The 13,594-nt window shown below is 31.6% G+C and overlaps 1 protein-coding gene across 2 annotated transcripts in view; it reads right to left on the bottom strand.

Moving 5' to 3' along the window:
* DYNC2H1 (dynein cytoplasmic 2 heavy chain 1) overlaps positions 1-13,594 on the bottom strand; it is a 330,688-nt gene that overhangs the window by 33,291 nt on the left and 283,803 nt on the right. For both annotated transcript variants that reach the window (XM_057490362.1, XM_057490363.1), the window contains one exon: positions 1,907-1,996. In XM_057490362.1, coding sequence (XP_057346345.1) covers positions 1,907-1,996 — 90 coding nt within the window. The remainder of the gene's footprint in view (positions 1-1,906; positions 1,997-13,594) is intronic.

Here is a 13,594-nt window from a genome sequence, read left to right as displayed (position 1 = left end):
AACTGGATCACTGCCTTACACCATACAAAAAAATAAACTCAAAATGGATTAAAGACCTAAATGTGAGACCTGAAACCATAAGACTCCTGTAAGAAAATACAGACAGTAAACTCTTGGACATTCACATTAGCAACTTTTTTGTGGATCTGTCTCCCGAGGCAAGGGAAACAAAGGCAAAAATAAACAAGCTGGATTACATCAAACTAAGAAAGCACAGCAAAGGAAACCATCAATGTAACAAAAAGGCAACCAACGGAAAGGAAGAATATATTTGCTAATGATAAATCTAATAAGGGGGTTAATATCCAAAATATTAAAGAACTTATAAAACTCAATACCAAAAAGCAAATAATCCTATTGAAAAATGGGTAGAGGCCATCAATAGCCAGGTAACAGACACATGAAAAGATGCTCAACACCGTGAATCATCAGGGAAATGCATATCAAAACCACAATGAGATATCACCTCATACCAGTCAGAATGGATATTGGCAAAAAGACAAGAAATAACAAGTGTTGGTGAGGATGTGGAGAAAAGGGAACCTTCCTACACTGGTGGTGGGAATGTAAATTGGTACAGTCACTATGGAAAGCAGTGTAATGGCTCCTCAAAAATTTAAAGTAGAAATACTGTATGACTTAGTAATTCTACTTCTAGGTACTTATCTGAAGAAAACAAAAACACTAATTCAAAAAGAATATGCACCCCTGTGTTTAGCAGCATTATTTATAATAGCTAAAATATAGAAGCAACCTAAGCATCCACTGAGAGACAGCTGCATAAAGGAGACATGGTGTATATACACAATGGAATACTGTGTATATACTGAAATTCATTAAAAAGTCATAAAAAAAGAATGAAACTTGCCATTTGTGACAATATGGATAGACCTAGAGGGTATTATACTAAGTGAAATAAGTCAGAGAGAGAGACAAATCCTGTATGATTTCACTTACATGTGGAATCTAAAAAAAAAAAATGAACAAACAAAACAGAAATAGACTCATAAACACAGAGAACAGACTGGGGATTGCCATAGAGGTGGGGCAGAGGGGGATGGGTGAAATAGGTAAAGAGGATAAAAAGATACAAACTTCCAATTATAAAATAAAGAACGCATGGGCATGCAACGTACAGCATAGAGAATATAGTCAATAATACTGAAATATCTTTGTATAGTGACACATGGTAATTACATCTATGGTGGAGAGCATTTCATAATGTATATAATTACCAAATCACTATGTTATACACGTGAAACGAATATAATACTGTATATAAACTATACTTCAATAAAAAAAAGAAAGAAGTTGATGTGGAAATAACCTAAGCGATGTAAAGAAGTTGTGAAGCAAGCACAACAAGCAGAGGACGCTGCTAGTAAGATGATAGTTCAAAAACCACACCAGAAATGGTGTACACTACATGCACCAACTACCCTGTAACATTTGCTATTCCTTAAACAAAAATAAATCACTGTGTCCTCCCACTATATCATCCCTTTTTCTATTCAATTTTCCTGCAGTTACCTGAATGGGTCACTCTGAAAACACCTGATCAGTTAAAAAGAAAAAACTTGATCAATTTATAGGGGGATGTACCCTAAAGCAAATTAGCCACAGTTATGAATCAGTGTGCTAACATCTGCATGCAACATCTCTATTGAAATTGTAGATTTTTCTCTAAATTTTCAAAAATTATGAAAAGCTACAGGAAGCAGACAGAATATACTTGTTTAAAAAAGATTACCATATAAAAGCACAAATGACAGAATGAGAAATGAACGTATGTGCAAAATCATAATATTCTCACTAGTTGTTAGCAAAAGCATTATCTCAATATGCATGGCTGTAATACGGTAGTCATACCGTCGTACAATACAATCACTAAAAAGTTCAGTCTTACCTGTATTGCAAGGGCACGGGCTACAAGACCTCTAAGGTACTGTAAGGGATCCTCTGGGCCTTCCCACTTGCTCTGCCATGTGAGAGGACACTGCGGTTTAAAAAGCATTCAAACTAAGTTTACATATACAATATTTCATATAAAAGACCTTGTAACGTTTAGTGTGATGGGAATATATTTTGGCATAATTCACATTATGTGTATCATGAATTCATTCATTAAGATGTCTTTTTTCTTTGATCTTATCTCACTAAAATTGGATAGAATTCAATAATTATAAATATGAAAAAAATAAGGATAAATTGATAAAGTTGTTTCTCTAAAAGGAGATTGTTTAAAGTAAAAATATTGAAAAAACACATATAAACTGGTATTTTAAAAACTGCCATGTTTTCTTGAAACAATATTTAGTGCATAATAAAATCAAATTAGATTTGACAAATTCATTTTATACGTGGTAAAGATAAAAACAAAAAACAGGCTTGATCCCTACAGAATTTCTTTAAACTATAAATAGTATAATAGAAATTTTATCCTCAAAACAACATTGAAATAAATGAGAAAAAGAGAATAAAAAGAAAATATTCTAAAGTTAAATAAATAACACCATTTTTAAAGTTATTTTTTAAATATCTGACTTTTTGTTAACTCCATTAATATCTACTTCCTTGCTTCACAATATTCTTTAAATTCATATTCATTGTAATATTATACCTTTTCTGTAAGAGTTTTCTGAATTTTCTAAATATTATGTAAACATCATCCAACCTTATTATTATCTTATTTATTCTGAAGTGTAGTAATAAAGAGAGGACATTAATTTTATACCCTAAAACACTGTCTTACTATATAGTTGAGAAACCACTCTGGGCTACAGTATATCAACAACGTATAGAAAATGGAAATGTAGAATAATGGAATTTAGAGCAGAAAGGGGCTTTTAGAAAGATCTATGTCAATTATTTTAGATGAATCAAGTTAAGCCTTTTTAGGAATATGGTAGATAAGTGCCAGAACTGTGGTTTAAACTAAAACAGGCATGCTGATTTTAAACTTTTTGACACTTCTTCCATTACTTTAATCAGTACTCCCCAACTTGAATAAGGGTCCCCTGAATACAGCACCTAAGGTAAGTTCTATCTTGAAAAGGTTTGTGGCCATGGCTTTAGTCTAATGAAGTGAATCTCCATAAGACTCATAGAAAGCTCAAAATTTTCTGGTGTGAGCTCCATCAATGTGAGATTAATGGGAAAGATAGGGTACAATGAAAAGAGTACTTTAGGCCCCAAAACCTCTATGGGTAGGAAGCAGGCTGAGAAAAACACTCGGCCACAAATACGGACTACATGTACGGGTAATTCAGAGGTCAGAGTCAACAGCTCAGAGGACAAAGACAAGAGCCACGGATAATCATTCTTAGGGAGCAATATGTAATCCAAATAAGGGAACTGGAAACTTGAGCTTACTTGGATTTCAGAATTATTGAGGAACATGTGAACCTCCCATTTGCCTTCTTTGAGTGGGGAATGTGATACAAGCTGAACAGGATATGTACAGATTGTTCATTTCTTCTCTCTTTCATTGTTCATTATTGGTCTTTCAAACACCAATTAATGGATTATTCAGCAAGCATCTATAAATAGCTGCTATTTGCTTTGTATCCCAGGTACGAGGATACAAAGTTATAACACAGCCCCTGTTCATAAAAGCTTGTGCTAGAGGGAGAAATAGACAATAAAAGAGACGGCTACAGTCAATATAGCTCCACAATAATGATAAGCACTGTACTTGTGAAACACCGAGGTAGGCCACACCAAACCCAAACTATAAGGATAAGAGGAAAGGCTTTCTAGTGCAGATTATGTTCTGGTATAGATAATTATCTATACTAAGCCTAAAAGATAAAGAGCCTAAGTGAAGTAAAGAAAGACAGCAGGAAAAGGAAGGGGCATTAATAAAGGAGATACGAGAGAACTGTGCTGATGAGTTAAGCAAGGACCAGACTAGGAAGCTCTAGGTACTCATACTAAGGAATTCAATCTGGAAAGCAATAGCAAAATCATATTAAACATCAACCAGGGAAGTGACACATTTGGATTTTAGAAAGATTACCTTAGTAGAAACAGGGAGAACAGGCATCAGGAGGATGAAACTGCAGTCAGGGAGGTGAGGTAGGAAGCTACTATAATACTATAGGTACGAGTCAGAGCGGCTCTACACGAGAATGAGAGCAGGACGGGAGAGCAAACACGTCTGGAGCACTTACATGTGCGGGTAGTGTATTAAGTATTTTACTTATATTAACACTTTTACACTTCACAACAATTCTGAGGTGGATACAATTATTATTTCCATTATAAACATTAGAAATAGGTAGAGATACATTAAGTGACTTGTACAAGAAAACATCTAATATAATCTTGGATGTTTTAAATCCCACTCCACAATCTTAATATGTTTATTACATGAGCTTTAAAAAGGACGCTTTTAGTAAGCTTCTCTTTTCCATTTAATAATGCAATTATCTATACTACTGACAAACACCACTATCCCATGAACAAAAATGCTGCGTTTTCCTCACATATGAGTACACTGGTAATCCGTTATTCGCACACTGCTGAAGTTAAACCAACACTGGAATTTAGGTTTTGGAAATGTCAGAACAACTTTCATTTGATTCAAGGTTATTGTAGTGCCAAGAACAGAGAGACAACATTGTAATTGCTGTTTCTTTCAGATACCAGAAACTGACTGGGATTTTGTAATATGTGTGAAAAAAGGGATTCAGCTTATAATTTTAAAAAAAGAGAAAAAAAAGGGAAAAAGGAAAACATAAAACAAAGTTCAGTATAATTTCACATGAAATTTTTAACAGTTTACAAATTATCACTAACTCCTACACTAACCATAATTTACAACTTAATACAATTACTTAAATTAACTAAATCTGTTACACAAACATATGCCTCATTAGAGAATTATATTTCAGAAGGATAAAGATAGCTTCAGAGTAAAACAATCTAGCAATAACAGAGCCCTTACCAGCTATACATAAAATGAAGTACAACTCAGATCAGTAATTTGTGATAAAAGGTAGAACATATTCCAGTTTAATCTTACGAGACTTTTGCTTAACTCCAAAGATTTCAATTTTCTTATCAGCACAGAGTAAGAGTTTATAAAACAGCACTAGAGCAAACAAATACTTTCAGATCCAAGAGATTTATCTAATTGAATTATTCTCTTCTTAAATATGAATCTTACTTTCAAAATAACTTTTTATTTTGTACCTTCCCTTCTCAAAGAGATTTACATTGTCTTTTCAAGACATGTAACTTTAGTTTTCAATTAAAAAATGATAAAATACTTGTTAAGAGGTCACACAAAGTTATAAAAAGATAGGAAGGTAGGAGCAATCCAGTGTCCATCAATAGATGAAAGGATAAACAATGTGATACATACATACAATAAAATATTATTCAGCATTAAAAAGCAAGGAAATACTGACATGTACTATAACATGGAAGAAACTTGAGGACATATGCTTAGCTATTATCATGAAAAGACAAATACTGTATGATTTCACTTACATGAAGTACCTAGAGTAGTCATATTCATAGAAACAGAAAGTAGAATGGTGGCTTCTGGAGGCTGGGCGGTAGGGACAATGGGAAGTTGTTATTTAATGGGTTACAGAGTTTAAGTTTTGCAAGATGGAAAAGGTTCTGGAGATTAGTTGCACAAAAATGTTAATGTTCTTAACACTACTGGACTATACACTTAAAATTACTACAATGGTAAACTTTATGCTATATGTATTTGGCACATTTAAAAAAGAAAACTTGATTGGAAAAAGGTGAGAAAGGAAAAGACAAAGCAAGTTTCTTTTTGTGAGTCTGTTAAGTCAGCATTGTATGCTAGATAATATTTTGTTTACCCATATTGAGCTCACTGAATGTAGAGAACACACACTATTCATTTTTTCTACCTCCAGGACCTGACTTGGTGTACAGTTCTTGATAGATGGTCAATAAAGTTTTGCTGAATGTTTATATCTCATCCAATTACTAACCTTTTTAAAATTCCAACTCCCCCTCCATCTCTGTGCATTTGAAAAAAGAGTCAGAGTTATAAATAGGGTGCCCATATAACCAATTTGCCTAATTATGCCTGTCTCAGAATTCCATTCAGGTCTCAGGCTGAATATTTCACTATTAAAACTGTACTGGATTGGATGATAAATTAGAGGGTCACTACTCACTAACAAGTTAAAGCTAAGTAGTCAATTTAGGAATAGAATCTGACATCATTAGCATCAAAATTTAACTATATTGGCCCAGAATTATTAAAAAACCTCTAAATAATCAAGTAAGGAAATACTAGGTAATAGGTAAAACATAAAGCTGTTGTGATGAGTAGTAGCACACAAAAATAATTTTACAGGCACCCTGAGAAAGGATCTGATGATTAAAAATGGTTATTGGGGGAGAATGATAAATTCTATTCAAAATGTGTATACTTCTTAAAACAAGCATTTGCTTAGTATTTGTCTTTCAAAATAATGTAACATTTGTAGCATGCCCAGCATCATACACACATAGCCCTGGATGCTTTAAAAATGCCTATGAAGCTTTGGGGAAGATGATAAGTTTATATTTAAATATGTTCAGCATTTGAAATGATAATCTGTGGACTTTTTCATCTAATAAAATCTAATAAAAATATACTGGTGTATATTTGCTTCTGTGAAATTTATTTTAAGATAATGTTCAATAACAAAACTTTTGCATTTTTATTCCTTGAGATTTTAAGGATTTGTGGATTATTTCTGCATTGTTTTTTGTGATATATTCATTTTGGCCAATATCATGCTGATATACTTAAATATATGTATGTATGTAGGTGTGTTGAGGTTAAAATAAATTGTATGAATATCTTAACAGAGGTTTTAAGTGAACTCATATTAACAGCAGTTAAATGGGCTCTGAGAGTTGGCATGAAAATTTGATCTATAAACATTATAAATCTAATAATGAGTTTTGACTTCCTGAGTTTGATAATACTGATAGTAATAATTTAAATACTAATCATGTTAAATGAGCTATAATAAAAATACAAAAATTTATGAATTTTTGTTTAGAATTTTTAAACTAGAAATTACTAATGTAAAATGGCATAATAATATTTCAACAGTAATTACTAGATCATTATGTATAAATGGTTAATTAACATATATTAGAATATCATGAAACAATTACTGGGCCAGTCTAAACAGTAATTTCAGGACATTAATGCAACTAATCAATCAATTGCTTCAGGAAAAACAAAAAAACTTGTGTTCAGTCATTAGTTTGTTATACCTTTGATATCAAATTAACCAGGTATTAATTGGAATGCAACAAGATGAACATAGTTTAGCCACAGATTTTGTGTTTATGTGCATGTGTATTTAAAACCTTGTACAGGCTACATTAAATTTTGGCAAATAATTTCTAAATTAAAAATAAAATATTCACTTTTAGGCTCTAAAACTACTTAAATATGTATAGGGTAAAATCAAAATATAACTAAAAATAACATCATATTTTCACCTTCAAGAGTTTCCCAGTTTCCCTGTTTCCCTTTATAATCCATCAGGTCTCCCTCAACAGCCTCATTTCCAGGCAATTGGTGATCTGCTGTTAACATATATTAGGTTTCAGTTATACTTCAATGAAGCTGGAGAAAAATATCAATTTGAATTTTCTAGAATTATATATCAATTAAATCATACATTACTCTTTTTACCTTCTTTTTTTGCTGTGCATAATTGAGATTTATCCAATGATGTAATAGAACAGCTTGTAAAGACACTGAGAGTTGATTCTTAAAATTTTATGAATTCTGCCATCTAGTTGTTAATTAGATATTATTTAAAAATAATTATATGAATTTACAACTAAATAAATGTTATTTAAAACAAAGTTAAATATCCAAAATGCATTACTTCCTAATTATTTTATTACTTTTATTTACCTACGTGTTTGAGATAACTTATATCTAGTACATCGGTATGGTAAGAATACTATTATTAGTGTTGGACATCTCTTCCCACCTCTGTTTAGTGACTAGAGATTGGTAGTTCGTAGTAGGTCATGACAGGAGTATTTACACCAGGGAAATCAGCAAATCCTACAGATTAGAGCTTCTTTTTTTTGGGAGAGCCACTTTTTAAACACTTGCCAGCACAACACTGGATTCATCCATGTTGTTGCATACACTAGTATTTATTCTTTTTATTGCTGATTAGCTTTCCATGTTATAGAGATGTCACAATTTATTATTTACTCTGTTGAACAACTGTTGTGTTTCCAGTTTTTGATTATGAAAAATAAGGCTGCTATGAACATTCAGAAATAAGTATTTGTATGGACATATGCTTTCGTGTCTCTTGGGTAAATACCCATGAGTTGTATAGTGGGCTCACATGCTGAATATATTTAACATGTTAGGAAAAAGCCAAACTATCAGCAGTGTATGAGAGCTCCAGTTGTTCCTCATTGATGCCAACACTTGACAGGATTATTGTTCTAATTTAAGTCATTCTAGTGATGAGCATGTTGCCTCACAGTGATTTTTAAAACAATTATTGAGATTTAATTCAAATGCCATACAACTCACCCTTTCAAATTACAATTTAGTGTTTTTTAGTAAATTCACAGGCTATGGCACAATAATCATTAATTCTAAAACATCTCCATCACCCCTAAAAGTACTTCATACCTATGTAGTCACTTTTTCATTTCCTCATGAACAAAGGATAGACTTTTCATTTATTCTAGTCTTCAATATCTTTCAATGATATTTTATGGTTTTCAATGTACAAGTCTCACTTTTTTTTGTTAAACTTTTTTCCCATGTACTTTATTCTATGCTACTGTAGGTGGAACTGCTTTCTTAATTTCCATTTTGGATATTATAAATGCTACAAACTAGCATTCATTGCTATTGCATAGAAACACAACTGGTTTCTATATATTGAAAATATTCTCATTGTAATTTTTATTTTCATTTCCCTGACACCAAGCATTTTTTCATGTGCTTCATTGCCATCTGTACATCTTCCTGATAAAGTGCCTATTCAAACCTTTTCCACCATTTCTTAAATTGGGATGTTTGTCTTTTCATTATTGATCTGTGACTTTAAAAAAAATATTTCCAGATACATGTTCCTTTGTTGAGTATATAGTTAGCAAATTTTTAGTCTGTGGCTTACTTTTAATTTTCATAACAGTGTGATTAACTTGGGATAATTTTTGTGTATATTTGCAGAAACAGGCATAGGTTACATTTTATTTCATTTTTTTGGCTTTGTCTATTCAACTGATCCAGTACCATTTGTTAAGAGATTTTTCTTTCTCCATTTGAATGCCTTACTATATCTGATGAAAATAAATTGATTATATAACTGAGGATCTATTTCTGGATTCTTTATTCTGTCCCATTAAACTATATGTGTATCTTTAGACCAATACCATACAGCTTTGATTATAATACAGTCATAGTAAGTCTTGGAACACAAAAAGTAAGAACTTCCATTTTATCATTCTTTCAAAATTGTTTAGGTAACACTAGGTCCTTTCTAATTTTGTAACAAAAAAAATTAAAATCAAATTGTGAATCAATACAAAAATTCTGCAGAGATTTTGATTTTGAATCTCTAGATCAATTTTGAAAGAATTAACATCTTAACAATGAGTCTCCTGATGCATATGCACAGTAATCTTTCAGTATATCTTCCCATTTATTTAGGTCTTTAATTTCACTCATCAATTCTTTGTAATTTACAGTGTGCACAAAAGTTTTATATATCTTGTCAATTTTATCCTGATATGTCATCTTTCTGATGCTGTTGCAAATCATACTTTTTAATTTCAATTTTCAGTATTCTGTCTCCATGATATACATCATTTTAATGTATTTATCTTTATCCCACTCCTTGCTAAACTTAAACTCTCTTGCTAAACTTAAACTCTCTTACTAACTAGCTTTTTTATGGATTCCTCAAGATTTTATAAATAGATGACCATAACCTCTGCAAATAAAGACAAGTCTCTTCCTTTCCAATTTGTATATTTTTTTATTTCTTTTTCTTGTTGTACTAGCTAGGACCTTCGATATAATGCTGAATAAAAGTGGTAAGAGTGGAACTAAAAGCCTTATTCATGATCTTAAGGAGAAAATATTCAGTCTTTTACTATTATATTAGCTATAGCTTTTTCATAGATGCCCTTTACCTATGAAAGGTTGAGAAGTCTCCCCTCTAATCCTGATTTGCTGAAGTTTGCATCATGACTGAATGCTGAACTTTATCTAATGCCTTTTCTGTGTCTATTGAGATAATATGATTTTTCTTTATTAGTCTATTAAAATGTCAAATAACAATGATTTCTTTTAATTAACCCAAATGTGTATTCTTAGGATAAACCCCACTTGGTCATGAGGTATTATCCATTTTCATATTTTGTTGGATTCAATTTTCTAATATCGTGTTAAGAAGTTTAATGTCTATGTTCATGGAGAAAATTGATCTATAGATTTCTTTTATTATGATGTCTTTTTAGGTTTAATTATCAGTCAGTGCTGGTCTCAGAAAAAGTAGGGAAGTACTCCCACCTCCTGCCTTTACATACAGTTGATATTAATTTTCCTTAAATATTTGTTAGATTTCACCAGTGACTTCTAGGAGCTCTCTTTGTGGGAAGGTTTTTAAGAACAAATTCAACTTCTTTAATAAACATAGGCTATAAGTTGTCTATTTTTTTATTGAATGAACTTTGGCAGTTTGCGTCTTTCAAGGAATTTATACACTTCATCTATGTTGTTAAATTTATAAGCATAAAGTTGTTAATACTATTCCTTTATTATCCTTTTAATATCTGTAAGAAATGTAGTTATGTCCCATCTCTTATTCCTGATACTGGTAACTTCTGACTTCTTTATTTCCTAATCTCTATTTTGGACTAATTGAGTAAAGGTTATACATACTTCTGTGGTATTTTTATTTTATTTATTTTTATTGTTAGCTTAGGCTTTATAACACACATCTTTAACTTACTACAGTCTCCTTCAAGTAAGATAAATAAATATTAATTTGTGAAACTTCAAGTAATAATAAAATTTATGTGTGGCATCAAGGCCTTACAACAGTGTACTTCCATTTCCATTTGCTTAATGAATGGAAAAGGACAGGTAGGAGAATAAACTCTGTAGTAAAAATCTCTGCTAAAAAGAGAAAGTATAGTCTATTATCATGGCATGATGATACATACTATTAAGTTAGATATACTGAAGGGGAATTCCAAGATACTAGAGATTCTAGATATTAGAGATTCAGGCCTCTTTGTTCTTACATAGGTCAACAGGAATTGATTTCCATTTATAAGTAATCAGAATTTAACTTTGCTTATAAATTCCATTTATATATAATCAAAATTTGATTATAAGTGAGGCTAAAGATGAGAAGGTAGGGGAGTTTCATCCCAGTATTTGGTAGGTCTTTGGAAATGTATATGTAGAGTTCAGTCTTCACAAAGCTGATTAACTACCTCTTATAACAAAGACTACCATTTAGTTGCAGGATCAAATTAACAAAATATTTAAGTAGAGATGAACTGGAAAGAACAACGATCTAGGAAACACACCACTGGGATTGCAGTATGGGCTCTGACTCCCACCAGGATGGCACCTCCCTTCAGCTTTAGTTTTCTAACCTATGTAAAAGGGGATGATGAGAGCAGAAAATTGGGTGAGTGCTACAAAAGTGCTCTATAACTGGTAAAGTGTTACACAAAACATAAGCTATTACTTTACTCTAATGGAAAAGTATAAATTATGCAACATGAATAAATACCATTTGGAAAAACAGCTTGAGTATGACTTTTCTAAGCACTTACTTGATGAAGGTAGATACATTTTTAAAGGGGGACCTTTAAGAAAAGATGGCTCCCCAACTATTTTATAAGCATAAGCATCTTTTCCCCCAAAGACTTGAAAATTAGCGATGGAGGTGGTCACAGATGTTGATCGAGTGTAACGGGGATGGCAGAAAGGTGGTGTGGCAGGTGCTTGTGTCATTTTTTATAGGAATTCTGACTACAGAACAGCATTTCTCAAACCTTAGCATGCATCAGAATCATCTCAAGGGACTGACAAAATACAGGTTCAAGGTAACACAATTTACGATTCAAATAGTCTTCGGTGGGGCCCAAGAATTCATACTTCTACCAAGTTTCAGGTGATGATGCTACTGGTCTGAATCACACTTAGAAAACCACTTTTATGAAGAAGGGCATGGCGGTGAAAGGAGTGAAAGGAAAAGTCTATGGAGCAGAAGAGAACTTAGACATTCTGAAGTGGTTATATAATAAGCTCTGAATACACCTATTTTAAGAAGCATCTCTTTCCTTCAATTTTCAGAGGTGTCAGTGATTCCAGTGGTTTGGAAATTTATTTTAAAAAGTTAGGATCCACTAGCAATTTCACTATATCACTGAGGGATTGCCTGCTTTGACAAAATTTAAAAGACATTTAGTATTCCTGCCCGGTATTTTAGGGTAAATTGAAATCCACAGGCAATAAATACATTGGCTTTTTCACAAGGGGTACTATTAAAATACTTTTTTAAAGTAATACAATCTATTAATTTCTATAAAGTGGTAATTCCATTAGTGATTATTCAGCAAGAAAGATCATGTAATTTGGTGTTATATGTTTGAAATATTTGTTGTACCTTTGAAATTATTACTTAAAGCATATGTCCTACTATGTAAAAGTATAATAATGTCTCACAATATTGCTGTCTTTAACAAATTACAGCATTGTGACCTTTTACAAAAAAAAGTTTCAGTAGATCAGGAAACTATCAGGAAAACTAAAAAGTCATAATTCTAAGAAAATTCTTACTCCAATCATGTAGACACAGTAAATGTAAAGTACTAAATTATTTCATAAGTTACATTAAATCATATCACATAACAGAACTTGTCATATTCAAATGCAATAAAACATTAAATTTTTACCCTGAAATAAATGGAATAGTACTAGATTTGCAATTTTTGGTAAAACTCATTAGAAAGTAAATGTCAGAAACTATGTTACTGATCTTGTCTTAGCAAAAGTCCCACTAGTATCATTTTAGTTTCACCACACACCCTGAAATATTTCCAAAGATACTATGTGCTTTGTTTAATTGCGTTTTGAAAAACAGCACTGTTTTTCATCCTTTGAATTTTAACAAATTCATTTTCATGCAAATTATAAAAATATGTCAAAATAGTGATATTTGCAAAACATCACATTTTCATCCTTTGAAATAATTTTACAAATTTGTTTCATACAAATTATAAAAGTATTTTAAAAATTGTGATATTTCAGAGGCTGTATTTCTTTATTTAAAGTGTAATATATAATAGTTAACTTAACAAATAAATAATGAGATTGTCTACATCTGACACAAACACATTTTAATTAAGAAATAAGTGATCAGATCCTGTTGCCATACCAAATATGAAAATACTTAGCTATCTTAATTAGGTCAAGATTAGAGGAAGAAACATTATAAAGAATTAAAAATCTAAATACAATTTTCTAAAATATCATCCTTTTTGGGTTTTCTCAATGAAAATGTTTCATATAATAAAGCCCACT

This window comes from Manis pentadactyla, chromosome 13 (assembly GCF_030020395.1).
Source record: "Manis pentadactyla isolate mManPen7 chromosome 13, mManPen7.hap1, whole genome shotgun sequence".
Classification (NCBI taxonomy): Eukaryota; Metazoa; Chordata; class Mammalia; order Pholidota; family Manidae; genus Manis; species Manis pentadactyla.
Note: the sequence above shows the minus strand (reverse complement) of the source record. Positions and strands in the feature narration are given on the sequence as shown.